The sequence below is a fragment of the Telmatherina bonti genome, assembly GCF_933228915.1.
Source record: "Telmatherina bonti genome assembly, chromosome: 13".
NCBI classification, from domain to species: domain Eukaryota; kingdom Metazoa; phylum Chordata; class Actinopteri; order Atheriniformes; family Telmatherinidae; genus Telmatherina; species Telmatherina bonti.
In genome coordinates, this window is record NC_136611.1 from 34,478,779 (window position 1) to 34,495,235 (window position 16,457).

At 45.1% G+C, this 16,457-nt stretch overlaps 1 protein-coding gene across 1 annotated transcript in view; it reads right to left on the reverse strand.

The window, feature by feature from the left end:
- Window positions 1–3,135: 3,135 nt before the first annotated feature.
- The window catches only part of LOC306764644 (protein crumbs homolog 2-like), a gene marked incomplete at both ends in the record, with an annotated part of 38,169 nt that continues 24,847 nt past the window's right edge, over window positions 3,136–16,457 (reverse strand). The window contains 6 exons of the mRNA XM_079251837.1: window positions 3,136–3,357; window positions 5,872–5,998; window positions 6,122–6,238; window positions 8,324–9,185; window positions 11,115–11,280; window positions 13,286–13,824. Of these exons, the coding sequence (XP_079107963.1) occupies window positions 3,136–3,357; window positions 5,872–5,998; window positions 6,122–6,238; window positions 8,324–9,185; window positions 11,115–11,280; window positions 13,286–13,824 (2,033 nt within the window). The remainder of the gene's footprint in view (window positions 3,358–5,871; window positions 5,999–6,121; window positions 6,239–8,323; window positions 9,186–11,114; window positions 11,281–13,285; window positions 13,825–16,457) is intronic.

Here is a 16,457-nt window from a genome sequence, read left to right on the forward strand (position 1 = left end):
CTCAGGGATGCAGCAGAACACGAAGGCACATTCCACCGTCTCATCGTGCAGCAACCGTCCCAAAGGACACGTCCTGGGAATACCGAAGGCTAGAAATCTGATCAGCAGGAGCGATGAAGCCATACTGGGTGATAAAATCTTTTAGTTTTCTTTCCAGTTTCAGCCATTTCAGTCAGAAATAAAACTTTCTGGGACTTTCTGTGTCGTCGCTGAGAAAAGGCGTCAGTTCACCATGGCATCAAACCATTTTCTATGATTCATAGGTTTAAACCTCATAAAACATCCTTCACAGCCAGAAGGATGTTAAACATCTGGAAAACTGGCTTTTTTTCATCCCAATTAAAAAAAAAAGAAACAAGTTGAAATCTGTTCATTGGACATAGAATAATGTGGACAACAGTCAGAGCAACAAGGAAGAAATGTCTGGAGGATTATTTCTTTTGTTGTAACCACGCTTCTTTATTCCTCGTTTAGATGAAGCTCTAACAGGAACATGGATTGGTGGGATGAGCAGCAGAGTTGGGCATGTGGCTGAGGCGCCTGATTGGTGTGTGATTAGCAGCGACTGGAACCTGGACGTGAGGAGCAATGCCATGTTGGGTGATGGGTCCAGATTCTGCCCACAGCCGTCAGATTGCAGGTTGATGTGGAGACGATGTGGAGATCAGTGACGGTGTAACAGTGTGTGGTGGTGTTAGCAACCAATCAGCACTGGCTGCAGAATTTCATCTCTTTCCTCTCCAGTCATAACAAATGTTGCAACTGGAGTGGAAAGAGATGAAATTCCCTCCAAGACGGCAATGCTGGCCCCTACACAGCGAGGTCCTACAGAGACCACCCCCAGAGGACGGAGTCCTGACGTCTACCCCACCAAACCCTTCTGGGATCAGTTTGGTGTGAATGACAGGCGACACCAGGAGATGAGCAGCAGGATGTTCAGGACTTTCCCCTCATACTGAGGTCCAGTTCTGCAAACCAACAAACCAAACAGGAGTCAACATTTCCGCTCTGCAGCTCGTCCCACAGAGGCCTTTTCCTGACCAGTCTGGCTCCATTTGCAGGGAAGGAAGTGGAAACAATCCACCAAACACCAACTGGTTTAAATACCTCTGCTCACACGTCTTCAGGTACGTGCAGCTTGTGAGCGACACCGAGTCGGTTCCAGTTCTGTCCGGGAGTCAACAACAAATGTTGCTCTGTCCGTGATGAGCTGCGACTTCCCCTTCACACACAGACATGACCGTGCCCATCAGCACTGAGACGATGAGCCCCCGCTGTGAGCTGGGACAGCACCGGGTTGGGAGGTTTGGTTTGGTAAGTAGCACCGTGAGCGTTAAAAGGCAGGTGTGTGTCTGACTTCTGGGTGTAGAAATGAGGACAGTAGCTTCAGACTTTTAGAAATAATCTTTCCAATTAATGCAACATGATTACCAACAGCAAAGGCAACCTGATCAGAAGGTGTGAAGCGTGACCCCGAACCCGGAGACATCTGAAAACCCCTCAAGGCTGCAGTGGAAGCCTGAAGATGAAGGAGATGATGTGTGCATGTGGAGCGCCTGTAGTCTGTTATGTCTAATAACCATCACTAGCACATGGATGTGGAGCCGGTTGGTCGAAACTTCACATCTCCTGGTTTCCAGCTCGCTCCGACAGAGAAAGTGCACAGAAAGGTTGAGAAAAACTCCCTTTTTTTTTTTTTCCATTCAGGAAACAATTCGTCTTCCCAAAAGCTGTCGGTGCGTCGCAGCAACGAGATTCCACAGTTAAATAAAAACATCTCCACAAAACAAACAAAAGACAAAAATACAGTGACGTGGACTTCTGCATATTTACATGACATGAAGGTAAAGGTGTGGGGGGGGGGGGGGGGTTCTGGGTGTTTGGGTCAGCCTGTTGGGTCATCCAGTGCACACTGACCGTTTCATACAGCAGTTAGTTTTAGACTCCAGCGCAGGCTACAGGGACATCTGTCCACATCAACATTTTCACACAAAGTCTTCGTCCTCGTCGTTGGAGGCAGCGTCCAACAGACCAAAATGTTTGACTCAGCAAAACCAGGAAAAACCACCCAGAAACGTTCAGCTTACAATGTGACTGCGGAGGAAAATAAGGTCTGCTGAGGAGATGAAGAGAGGAAAACATCACCCTCCATCAAACCTCGCCAAACGTCCAGGAACGTCAGAGGGCTGCTGGTGGCGCCGCCCTGCGCTGATGTTTTCCTTTAATCCCTCGCTGTGACTGGTTTCAACCTGAAGAGCAGCAGCGGTGGGACGTGACTCAAAGTGAGACTGAAACCCTTCAGAACATGTTCAAAAGGAACATCGTAACGTTTCCAGAAGAACATGCTTCTGGATTGTCATCACGGTCAGTGATCGTTCTGTCGCCAACTGGCTCCATTTTTATCACATGTAGTTTGGCGAGTTAAACCACATTACGGGCGTTACCATAGCAACATGTTAATCAACCGGTTCAGATCAGCTGCTTTTGACAGGTGAATGACAGAAACAAGCTGTAGCCTGACAGCGGTTGTTTGGCATAAAAGCTACAGGCATGCCAACATTAAATAGTTCCTAATCTTCAGCATGTTTAGCAAGTTTCATTTAAAAAAAAAAGAAATAAAGACTTTTTATAGAATGTTTACTACGTTGGGACCGTGGTATGAGCGGCTGAAACAACTCGGATCCGTGCATTACACGTGTTCCAGCCGATGTGCATTATAACCGTGTAACGCACGGCTCCTCCTTCTTTAATCCGTACGTAGATTTTAGCTTTTCTGAATGAAATGACCTGATTTATTGCTGAGTGTAAAAGCTTTGCTATGTGAACCAGTGCTGGGCTGGGACTGATGAAACACTCCTCTTTGTTTCTTAGACAAGGTTTTGACCCATTTCACAGTTTTTCCTTAAAACGCCTCTTTTCTGGGGGTTTACAAGCCTCTCTCTGCCTCCGGTCTTCCACCTCCCTCCTGTGAGGGTTCAACATCAGCAGCTATTCCAGGCAGCAGACCGGTTGTTTAACTTGTCTCTTGTCTGTGGGCAGGGAGGGAAAAGCAGCGTGATGCTGCAGAACACATGTCCTCTCTGTGTGTAATATGCATCCTTTGGATGTAAGACTACGAGGCGGGGGCTTTGGGCCTCATATCAGCCTCTCCTCTGGAGGCACTTTGAGGACGCTGCCCATCTCCAGTCTGGCACCGGCCACTTCCTGCGAGCTGGGGCTGTACGTGCCCTCTGACTGACGCCTCTTTCGCGCTGTCATGATGAGGAAAAAGATGACCAGGATGGCCAGTAACACACACAGCGTGGTGAGCGGGATGGTCACCGCCAGCCAGGGAATTTGCTCCACCTGTTCTTCTTTCTGTAAGAAGACACGAGAAGGTCATGTGTCCGTTAGCTTCATCCAACCGTTAGCGCCACACAAAGGATGTTTAACTTCATTAAATTTCTTTTCTTTCTGAGTTGTAAACAATGAAATCGCTCGTTTTCATCATGTTTAACAGGTTGTGAACAATTAGTTTAGGTTGTGTGTCTTTTCTTAAAGGTGAGTGTGTCAGACTTACTGACATCTAGTGGTAAAGATGGTCATTCATTCTAGCGGGTTGTATTTCCGCGGCGAGGACGGTGCTACAGGTAACTACCGTGGTCAGACGAGACCTGACGAGTCGTCAGAGGCTATAAAAGCAGCGAAGCCAAGACGGGCAAGTTTGTTGAAGCGACGGACGCAAGGACAGAAGATCTCACCGTGTTTGCTCTATCATTACGAAATCCAATGTGCTGTAGGCTGTCACTCTATTTCAAATCTATTCCTTCCTATTGTTCACTTTGACCTCTGCAGGCACCTGCTCCTCCCTGTAGCTTCTGCTATGTTGTTGTTCCAACAACTGTCTGTTGTTGTGCAATGACAAAAGCTTTTAACTTAATCTTGCATGTAGTGAAGGTCTGAAAGGCACCTATGCACACAATGTATCCTCCTTTTTCTTCTTCTTCTCCGTCTTCCTATTATTATCATTATTATGAGGAAATGTGGGAAACACACCTAGAAGTCCTTGTTCCGTGTGTCTCTGAGTGAAACAAATCCAAACTCTAAAGATGATTTATGAAATGATTGTCATTGAACCTCCAGTTCTGCTTCATTTTAATCAAAGTGAAACAACTTGCAGGCTGCAAGACATGATGCTTCATCCAGACCTGTTAAGTATGGATGAAGCTTGGCCGTTTTTTACCCATCGTTCCCACTTTGTTACTTTCCTGTAATACTGCCAGATTATCTTCCTCCCACTGCGACCCCCTCGGCGGCTGCCAGAGAATTTGACTTGTTTTAGCAAATTCCTACCTTGGCTTCATCAGCCTGTCCAGGTTTGGTAAAGATTAGCTTATTGCAAAATGAAACACAGAGGCTGTTAGACGAAGTTTCTGAGCGCCATGCGGTACCTCAGGACCACAGTCCCTTACTTCCAGACGGGTTGCACTGACATACAGCAGGAGTGGAATGAGCCCATTGTGTGCATGTGTACCATCTTCTTCTATGGTTTTTGTGAGGGTGGTTCCTATCCCAAACGGTGCTCTAACTCCTGTCAAACTGCAGGTTTAATTCTCAGCGCAGAGTTGTTTGTCCATAGACACCGTAATAAAAGCGCTGGCGCCAGTGGCGGCTGGTGATAAAAAGTTTTGCTGTTATTTTTCTTTGTTTTGTTTGTGTACCAAACTGGGGTTAAACATAAACAACACCAGTTGGTCGGGTCAAAACTTTTTTAATCTCCGTTTCTTCAAGACAAAGGCGTGTGAAAGGATTTCCTTTTAAAGAAATGACTGAATTTTCTTTTATATTTCCATCTTCTGTACAGGTGTGTCCACTTGCATCGATGTGTCCCACCTCCTCTGCTGCGTGCCGTTACATTTGCCCTTGCACAGTTCCACATCGGTGGTGTGATTTTTAATGACAGGTGTCATATCAACATCATTGGACAATAGAGAAGCTAGGTTAATGCTGATTGGCCAGGGGTGCAGAGATCTTGACAAAGCCAATGACAGAGAAGCCTCAAGTCACGTGTTTGCCAAAGGTTTTATCTCTCAGCTACACGCCCATTTGTCCGGCGCCCCTCGCCATTGAAAGGTATTTATTCATACAGAAAGAGAATAAACAAATAGACCAAGTTCTCAATAAATCTCAGCAGACTACATACCAAACGATTTGAATAATTTATGTTTAGTAGTGGAAGCAGATGTTATGATGGGGTGGCGCCCTGTAGTAACAAACCGCCACTGGGTGGCGCAAACATGGGAGCATTTCTGAAGTTCAGCTCTGAATCAGTGTGTTTATACACGTGAATCGGGTTGTAGTTACATCCCGTTACATCCCATTAGGCTCTGACATTTACGGCTGCGGTCCAAACAGGTTCAACCAAAGTTTCAGCTGATAAATAAAGACAGGAATTAGCGTTCAACGTGACGTCACCATTTCATGTTTAACTTCATTTGGTTGTAGTAATGCTGTGACTTTTGTCTGATTTCCTTTTAAACTTTAAAAGCCTTTAAAAGCAGATAAACCAGAACTCCCACAGCAAAACATTTATGGACAGAAAGAAGATCAGTCGTCTTCACTCACGTCCATTCAGTCGGACTGAGCCTCTGCGGACCTGTCAGGGAGAATGACATAAACTGTCCCACTGCGGGTGTGGAAGCTTGGAGGGATTTACCCAAGAAGACGCAAAGCTTTTAATGCCGCTCTTAGAGACGGACCAACGTTGGAACACCTGTGTTGGGGGAGTTTAGAGCCTTTACTGTTGCTTCTGTAGTCAATGGCAACCACGTGCAGTTGGACATTTTGACCATTGACCTCATCTGCGTTCTGTGTTGCAGAGGAACCACTTACATTACTCTCGCACCGTTTGCCACTATAGCCGGTGGCACACACACACTGGAAGTGGTTCAGGCGGTCCAGACAGGTGGCGCCATTGAGGCAAGGATTGGACTCGCACTCGTTTATTTCTGTCTCGCACCTGCAACACATCAGAGGGTTTTATCACAACTCTGACTGACAGACACACTGCTGCTCTGGTCTGCTTGGACGTGCGTTTCCTGAGCAGGTGTGTGTTCAGACAGGTACAAAGTGTGTCTCTCACCTGGCTCCTGTGTATCCCGGCTTACAGGTGCAGTTTCCGCCGGAGGGGCCGCCGATACAAACCCCTCCATTCAGACACTCTGTGTTTGCATCACACGCTACAGGGGGGAAACGCCACCTGTTGGACAGAAAAACACAAAGATTTTCTTACGGAAAAATCCACCTACTGCTTTTTTTTATTTACCTCTCTGTCTGATAAAGCATCAAAAATGCTCCAATGTGAGCCAAAAGCATTTTCCTTTAACAAATATCTTTGAATAAATACTGTTTAGATGTATAAATGGAAAAAGCAGCAATAAAAAGCTGAAATGATCAAAAGAATTGAGTTTTTAAATTAATATCCTAGTTTTCTTTTAATCACTTAATGTTACACTAAATTAATCACAAATAAGCTCATCAACACAACAAATGTAGAAGAAAAAGATCTAAACATACTATATGTCTTATTTTATTTCACTACGTCAGAGTTTTTATTTTTATCACTGATGGTCTTAATATTATTTATTATTATTATCATCAGTTTTTCCATATTTACCGTTGTGTTTACCTAAAGGGATCGCCACAGCGAATCAGCACACAGGTGGACTGGCACGTTTTACACACCTTCTGCTGTTACCCTAAGAAAACATTCATGTCCCAACGGGGGTCTGCAGCGTAGAGCAGGATTCGAACCACCGACCGTATGGTACAAAACTCCACTACCTGAGTTTGTGTGCCGTTTCAGATTCATTGTGAAGATTTATCAAAGCGAATCCACAGCTAAGTTGTTCCGCATTGCCGTGGTCATGTGACCAGCAAGTCTTTAATTACAGGGTTGTTTTTATATAAACAAAAGCAATAAAAAGCTGTTTTTTCTAACCGTGTCGCAGTCCGTCTGTCTGTCCCTCGGTCCTTTAAAGTCTTTGTCCTTGATGGAAACTAGGAGTGAATGCACACACACACACACCCACACACAGATATGATGTCGTATCTACGACGTTCTGTGCTTAAGGCGACTTATCAGCCTTGTATCATCCAGCTCTGGATGAGACGCAGTGTCCTCCCCGTCTTGTCCTGTTCAGACACGTATTGTCCCGTCTCTGAACCGTTTTATATCATCCTGTAACAACAGTCGTGAAGATTGCAGTGGAGCTGTAACTCTGCTCAGCCTCTCAGCCCAGTAAAGCCAGATCCATCTCATTTGATCCATTTTGTATGACTTTATGCTAGAAACTTTGCTCAAACTCCTGTTGTAAACAATCTGATACTTGTCTTCTGTTCCCCAGTAGATAGTAGGAAGGAGAGGATTACACCAGTTTTTACCAGTCACATGGTGATAAATGCTAAAAATACCAACAAGAAATAGTTAAATTAGTTTTTCAAATGATCATAAAGGACCAAGTAAAGACTTCAGATATGAAAATGGGAATTTTAACCCCAGTTTTTCATGGTTGGGCTTTAAAGGGTTAACCTGAAACCCCAGGACGTGTGCCGAATGTCCATTTTGTTCACCTCACCTGAACCATCTGCTGTGAATCTCATTCATTCATTCATTCTCTGAACCACTTATTCCAATTCAGGGTCGTGGGGAAGCTGGAGCCTATCCCAGCCGGCTTTGGGCGACAGGCAGGGTACACCCTGGACAGCTCGCCAGTCCATCGCAGGGCCACACAGAGAGATGAACAACCACTCACGCTCACACTCACTCCTAGGGGCAATTTAGAGTGACCAATTAACCTAACATGCATGTCTTTGGATGGTGGGAGGAAGCTGGAGTACCTGGAGAGAACCCACGCATACACGGGGAGAACATGCAAACTCCACACAGAAAGGCCACTGACCAAACCAGCCAAGGATCGAACCAGTGACCTTCTTGCTGTGAGGCCACAGTGCTAACCACTGCGCCACCGTGCAGCCCGCTGTGAATCTCTAATTATTCTAATTCTGCTTGATGTGGAAAGAGTCGCAGAGATAAAGTTCATATTTTCTCTGATCTGATGGATGTTTAGAGTCGCATCAGGATGAACAGACTTATATTGACACGTCCTAGCCAACCCTGCGATGGACTGGCGACCTGTCCAGGTGTTCCTGCCTGTTGGGACTGCCTCCATCCTTCATGGAGACAAATCAGCTTAGAAATGTCTCCTGTTGCTGCCTGAGACAGCATGTGTCCTGAAACCACCTTCTTTCCATCCGTTCTGCAAACATAAAGGGTTGTACTCACTGACAGCGCTTGCCGATGTAACCAGGGGGGCATGAACATGTGTGCGTGCCCACAGTTTCCACGCAGACGCCGCCGTTGACGCAGCTGAACTTCAGGCAGTTGTCCACCTCCTCCTGACAGTTTTTGCCTTTATATCCCGGCTCGCAGTCGCACCGGTAGTCCGCCAGCAGGTCTCTGCATGTGCCGTAGACACAGGGAGCTGAGGAGCACTCATTTATTTTCATCTCGCACAACTCCCCCTCCCATCCAGGGCTGCAGCTGCAGTTGAACTGGTTAAACTGGTCCTGGCACACGCCCTGGTTGAGGCAGGGCTGGGAGTCACAAATCGGCGCGCTGTGGCATCCGATTGTTGCCTCATGCCCACCCAGCCTGGAGAAGCGGCTCAGCTGTGGGACGTCTTGTACATTTACGAGGGGCAGGTAGACCCCTCCCACTCTCACCTCTCGCAGACACCCGGTGTACTTCTCCGCCAGCCAGATTAGCGAGCCGTTGAGGAAGTTGAGATTTCCGCCATCTGCCAGGCTGCCACTGGCTCTCTGCCCGTCTACAGTCAGGCGCCATCGGGACAACGACCTGGAGGGGTCGGCCATGCTGATCTGGATGTGGTGCCACCCTCCATCTGCAATGATCCTGTCGCTTGTGAAGGCCAGCAGCTCCGCCCCAGCCCCGCTGTCCAGCTTCACCAGCAGGCTGGAGTTCAGCAGGCCCAGACAGAAGACCTCAGCTTTCCCAGCAGCCCGTAACAGGATCCCGTTCTCGTCCCGCGTGCGTATGTCCAAGGTGATGTTGGTGACGGGGGTCAGCAGGGAGCCGTTGGCGGCGTACTGCAGAGAGTTGTCCTGGAAGGTGGCTTCGGTCAGACCTGCGGGAGGAGATCATAAGAGCATGGTGACACTTCAGATATACTTATTCTGCAATCATTACTGGCTCTTCCAGACAATGAGACCTTCTCTGCAGGGATGTGAAAACTAACACAGATTTTCATTTCCAACTTAAGTTCCAGCATTCCCTGTTGTCTGTTGTGTTTCTGTCGTCTCCCCCCCCCCCACAGCAGAGGCAGATGGCTGCCTGTCCTTGAGCCGGGTTCTGCCGGAGGTTTCCTTCCTGTTAAAAGGGAGTTTTTTCCTTCCCACTGTCGCCGTGTGCTTGCTCAGGATGGGAGCTTGAGTTGGACCTCCAACTCAATCTGTTGGTTTCCTTATATAAGCTGTCATGAACTGGCTTTCATTATATTTTCTTCTCTGTCTGTAAAGCGTCTTGAGATGGCATTGCCATGATTTGACGCTATATAAATAAAGTTGAATTGAATTGAATTAAACCTCTGGCAAGTGACACTAAACCAGAGAAGAATCCTGACAAATGAGTGCAGAGACAAGAACAGACAGCTGGGTCTGCTTCACGATGACCTTCATCTGGGCTCAATGTCAGCCTCCTCCATCCGGATGGTGACCCAGAAATACCGACAGCAAAATGAATAGCATGAGCAGAAATTAAATCTGTGTTTGCTTGGTTGTCTTACTCCCTTCCTACCAAATGGACTGGCGTCATACGTCGCAGGAAAGCCGGATTATTCACCTTTACAACAGTTTGTATTTTTCTGCTGGTATTCACTCCCGCTCTGAGTTTCTCGCTGGATTGGATGATTTCAGTAATGAGGAATAAACAACACAAGCTGGTCATCTTTACACTACATTCATCGGACGTCAGTATTGAGTGAAACATCCAGTCACAGCCGCTTGGCACCTCCTCCTTATGCTGGTCACAGTGGGATCCCATTCCTCATCACTGGAGGTCGACCAGTGAGTTTGTTGGTCCCTCCGGCACATAAAGCATGTCCAAGCAAGTGTTCAGTTGAAGTCTGGACTCATAGCAGGTCATTTCACCCTTTCCACTACAAAATTCTGGAGGTTCTCTGACAATCCTGCCTCTGTGAATGTTTTCATCCTGATGGATGGAGCTCAACCCCAGATTCCACGCGATCGCCGCTGGCTCCAGGACGCTGCCTCTCCATCAGCTGCCAGTCTTATAGATCTGCGCCTGACACACACCTGGCAGCACTCGGAGCTCAGTACAAGATAGAACAACATCAGGCCAAACCTGGAGGAGGTGTGTGTGTGTGTGTGTGTGTGTGTGCGTGTGTGTGTGTGTGTGTGTGTTTGTTGGGGGGGGACTAGCAGCAAATTTAGCTTTGTTGCTCATTCCACGGAATTATGATACTTTCAAGCTATTACACATCCTAAAAGTGACGAATCTGGCTTTCCAACAATGGTGGTGGGACTTTAACGTGTTCGTTATGATTACTTAATTCCAAAATAATTAACACTTTGAATTGTGGAACTTTTGCCGCTGTACATTTACCTGCTACACTGTCGATTATTGGTTTTAGTCATCCACTTAAGAAAAAAGTGTTGCATTTTGAGGCAAATGTTATGCGATTTAATTAGATTCTTTTTTTAAATGAGCCCCCCACCCCCTAAATCCAACACCAGTTGGTATAATTATATAAATAAATGTAAAAATATAGAATTAACCAGGACAAAATAATCCAACAAACACAAATGTCCTTTTTGTTGTAAATGACAACTTGAGTCCTGAAAGACAGCAGGAAGAGTAAAGATCCAGGAAAGCGACCAGTGAGGATCCACCAGTGTTTCACCCCCAGTCCGTCCTGCATACCAGTAACGTAGTTTATTAAAAGGGTCTTAATCCTGATTAAAAATGTAAAACACAAACAAACAAACTTGGGGCAGCCATCTTGGCGCGGCCTGCTCGATAAAAACGTTGAACTCACATTCATATCCATCATGGAGATCCACACAGACCACGCCGTCATAGCAAGGCTTGTCTCTGCACCACAGACGCGTCTCACACAGACGACCAGAGTAGTTGTTGGGGCAGTTACACCTGAAGTCATTCCAGGTGATCTGACACTGTCCACCGTTGAGGCAGGGATCATCCTGCGTACACACAAACACAGATGGAGGGATTAGGTGATGGTTGGAGAAGCTCCTACCTGATGCGACCAGAGAGTGGTGACTTCCAGGTAGAAGGGATTCACAACCAGATCAGTGTGTTAGTAAGGTTGAGTCGGTGCTGTACAGCTAATCCGTCAGACACCTCACACACCGTTTATCTGCAGCTGTCCTTTAAATAACTGCGTTAACCTCAGAAAGGTCCTGCAGTGGCTGTCAGTTCCCATCTTTTTTAGTTTTTAGTTTAGCTTATAACTAAGTTTTAACATTCTTATATTAACCCATATTTATTCTTCTTTTTAGTTAATTTTATTTATTTATATATTTTATTTATTGATTTACATCTTTTTTTAGTTAATTTGATTCATTTATATATTTATTTACATATTAGTATAGATTTTATTTATTTTATTTTATTTTTTTTTTTTTTCTTTTTATGGATTTTATTTTTGTTTTCACTCCAGCTCTCTCCTCATTGGGGTCCTCTTCACCAAGGGCTGCCCCTGCTCTGACTGCATGGGTGTTGCTGTGGGGGCTGTCCATGTCTGGTGGGTCGGGATCCGGCGCTGCAGCCTTACAGTTGTGGCGTGGGTCCTGTCTGCCCGGACCCGGGTGGCCTCCATGGTGATGGCCTGGGTGGTCTTGGTTGGGGGCAGCCCTTTGTGTAGAGGCTCCCTGAGAATATTGTTTCCTTATCTGGTGCACATCTGGTACAAATGCACCTGGCCATTCATCTTCTTTTAACTGTTATAGGGCTAATAGGGCATGGGTGAGGGTGGTTGTGGGTGGGTGAAAGGGGATGTGTATTTGTCTTAGTGTTTTATCTATTTTTATCTATTTTGATGTAAATTGTTTTATAATGTAAAGCACTTTGTATTGTTCTTAAGCACGAAAAGTGCTATACAAATAAAGCTTGATTTGATTTGATTTGATCTCATTTCTCATGAGACGTCTTTGTTTGGTTCAAACCACAGCAGATTAATCCTTTTAGTGACGTTTATTTATCTCTCCATCCGGAGCCATTAGCTGCTGATATTTAAAAGTGATTCTTAATGTGCCTGATCTGCACAGGATGTGCATGTCTTGAGCCCAACAAGCTCTGATAGAGTGGAGTTAGTAACAAATCATGGTAAAACCATAGACTGTATATATATGTATATATATATATAAGGATGGACGAAAGCTCTGTGACATCACGCGTAGGCGGTTCCTACCATCACCATCTTGGCAGGGGCATGTGTGTCGTCTCGCCCAGAAAATACAAATATGGGCGAAGAGGTGGAGCTGAGAGGGGGGCTTGCTGTAGCTAATAGCTAACCGAGCTAACCCGGAGATAACAGGCGCTAACCAGCTAAAGGAGGTAAGCAGGCTAAAGCTAAGTCACAATGTTAACCAGCTAAAAACTGCGGTTGTTCTACGTTCTTCTGACTTGAAGCAGGAGATCGGGTACCTGTCAATCAAAAGGACACGCCCCTAAATATGATGAATTTCGAGATTAAATTACTTTGAAACGGGCGGGTTAGGAAAAAATTCACACACTCCCACAGTTGTCATGAAGGTAAACCTGTCCTATTAAACCTAAAATGGATTTTTGAACCAGGCTGTAAACATGTTTATTTCTGCTGTGAAGTTGGTCTTTTTAACATGGGAGTCTATGGGGATTCGCTCTGTTTTGCAGCACCTAGTGGATGAAGGGGGAACTGCAATTTTATGCACTTCCACATAGGCTTCACTTTTAACCGCCGGAGGCTCAGTCCATCTTTCATATATGGTCTATGGACCAGAGAGACAAACAACCATCTGTGGCTGACTCACTCCTCAGGACAGTTTGCATGTCTTTGGACGGAGGGAGGATGCCACGATGTGGACTTTGTTTCTTTTTAGTTCCGGTTTCCGGATGCAACTTTATGCGCTTCTGTAAAGACTTCATTTTTATCTGCCAGAGGTTGTCGTTTGGGTAAAATACAGATGACTGTATTTCTTGCCTTACCTTGCATGTGTTGTCACTGTGGCATCCATGTAGCACATTCTCTGAGCTTCCCTGGTAACCCTCCAGCCCATCCGGATGAGGCCCGACAGCCAGCTGCTTGTGGTCCAGCCGGATGTCCTGCAGGCAGCCCTTGAAGTGCCCACCCCAGGCATTCATGTTCCTGCCTGCAGGGAGGCCTCCAACAAACACCACATCGCCTGCCTCCACACTCACGTTCCCTAAGGCACGATTATGTCCCGCTTTAGGAAAGACCACGTGGCCGTTGTGAACCTTTATGGTCACCAGATGGAAGCTGCCATCAGTGACTGACTTGGCTTCTGACAGCAGCGTGGTGTGAGGACTGTAGATGACGACGGTGCCTTCCCTCAGATAGACGGTCAGGTAGGCCTTCCCTTCTCTGTGGAACTGCAGCAGCAAGCCGTTGGGTTTGAGGGAGCGCAGTAAGAAGGAGAGCGTGAAGTTTTCTCCGTGACTGTCTGAGATGTTGATGGAGGAGTGGCTGCTGGTGTTTTCATGGCCAAAAGTCCAGGATGGGTATTCTGAGGGGGGTCAGAGCGAAAAGTCAGAAAATTATTCCTAAACAAACTGAATCAGTCAGAAAAATGTCAACACTGGGTTTTATACTGTGATTAACATTTTTTAAAGTTAAAAGAAATTTTATGTATAAATAAAACCATAACTGAGCATTGTTATGTATTAAATTCACAAACAAGAACAACATATTCAGGGGGCAGTGAACACATGTAAGTAAGACATTTAAAAGAAAGGATCTAGATTATAAACATAAACTTATTTCTATAAAACTAAATTTGTCATTCTATGTAAAAAGTAAAACAAAATGTGCAAAAACAAGCAAGGTGATGTTTTTTCTCCTCGTTCTGTCCAGCATCGTGTAGCAGAACGGTGATCTGACTCCTCAGCTTTAGGATATGATATTAACCCCTCTTATAAATGTAAATATTACACTTTATTTTGAAATTTCTCCACTGCTGAATGCGAGTAGCGAAACTGTTTTTCAGCATATTAATGCAGGACAAAGGTTTGGGGGACGCAGAAAGTAGAACGTAACAGAAGAGAAGGTACAAGGACAAAGATGTTTTTATTTTTAAATGGTTGTTTACTGGAAACAGTGGAAGTCGTGTGGCTTTAACCACTGCTGCTGCTACGTATTACTGGTACTGATTGGTGGGAGATGCTCCAGCTTCCCGCGACCCTGAACTGGACTAAACAGATGAGAAGATGGATGGATGGAGCTAAACGTTGAAGCCAAATGCCAGATGTTTTAGCTTTGCAGGTGTCACATCTGACGGTTTTATGACCTTTTACCTCATTGAGAGACAAATATTATGTCTAACATCGACTGCTGGTGAGATGATGCTGTGTGTAACGTGATCAGGAACATGGTAGCGGTGATGTAGGACAACATACAGAGCTGCAACACGCTGCATTCATGTGCAAACAAGCATCTGAGGTTTACACAAGTAAAAGTGCACACCACAGACCACCCAAATGTCCCCTCATTAATAAAACAACCAGGAAAATGATAGAAATATAAAACATGGGTGACTGTTGAGGGTGATGGGCAAAAACCTCCAGCTGAATGCTAAACAAGTTAGCATGTGATGCTACAAATCTATTAAATCTACATTTTACATCAACGTCAGAATCAGCTGCGCTTTTGTGGAAAGTACTTTATGTACTTTGTTATTTACGTATCTGTACTTCAGTAGGTTTAGGCGTTTTTACTTCACAACATTTTACAGCAAATATCTGGACTTTTTATGCTGCTACAGTCCGCTAACGCAGCAGAAAACATCATATTGAAGGGCTAGCTCGTCTTACTCGCTGTTATAAGCTGCTGACCCCCCAAGTAGTCCACTCACCTCATCACTAGGGGTGGGATTTGATTAAAACAAATAATCTAATCAATAACAGGCTATTAATTCATGAACAAAAAGTATTCCCAGTCTGTGTTACTGGGAACTGCTGTGGATATGTTAGCGCACTGGGCTGCATACCTCACAACCCCCTACGTTCAGAAAGTACTTTTACTTCAAAAACTTTAAATATATTTAAAAGCAAGTACTTATGTAATTGTTAAGGTGATACTTTTGAGTACATTTCCATCTATTTATTTATACTTTTACTTCAAGACGTTGAGTACTTCCTGATTATGCAGAAAGTGAAGTCAGGAAAGTTTGGAAATTTTAACGTTTAGGCCGTCCAGTGTGCCGCCACCGCTGCTGTCCCAGTCTGTCCAGTGGACTGACAACCTGTTGTGTCCTGCCTCCCACCTGCAACGTGCTGGGATGGACTCCTGCCCCCCCCCCCGCGACCCTGAACTGGTCTGAGCTGTATGGACAATGAATGAAGGAACAGATTTACTGCTGCTTATGCTGGAGACTTCCTGTTTTATTTTGAAGTTCATCCTGTTCTGTAGTTCGTTCTGTTTTACTTCCTGTCTTTTACTTGTCTGACTTCATCTACCTTGCTTCACCGGCTGCTTGTTTAGCCTGCCATGTGTACGTTCACGTCTCGCTTTCCTGTGTTCGCTGCCAGATTGTCGTCGTTTTCCAGGTTGTCCTTGTTAACTTATGTCTGTTTTAGTTTTCCAGCTCTGTAAGCTGAAGTTAAGCTTGACAACTGCCTGATATTTCCATTAATCTGACTGTTTTAAATGTTTTTTCTCTCATAACTTTTGTCCTGTTTTGACATAAAAAAAAAGTCTGGTTGTCATCTTCTGTTGCTGAATATTTCTGTTATCAATGCTTTAAAGCAGTGTTTTTCAACCCCTATGCCGTGGGAGATCGTCAGTCGTACCATGAGAAATGATCCAATTTCACCTTACTGGTCTGAAAAGCAGCTTTGTGTTAATTTAACAGGCCTCGGCCCAGGTGAAAGATCATAAAAATAAAGTTTTGTTGTGTTTATCTGATTTCTTTTCCAAACACTTTGACAAGATGGACTTCAAATTAATAATATAAGCTTTAGAAAATTGTTTGTGGTGTGCCTTGAGATTTTTCCAGTGAAAAAATGTGTACCTTGGCTCAAAAAAGGTTGAAAAACACTGCTTTAAAGTGACCAAAAATACTTGAATTGAATAAAATTTTATTGTCCCACATGGGGAAATGTGCATCTAACATATTAAAGCAGATTTATGTTTGTTAGAAAA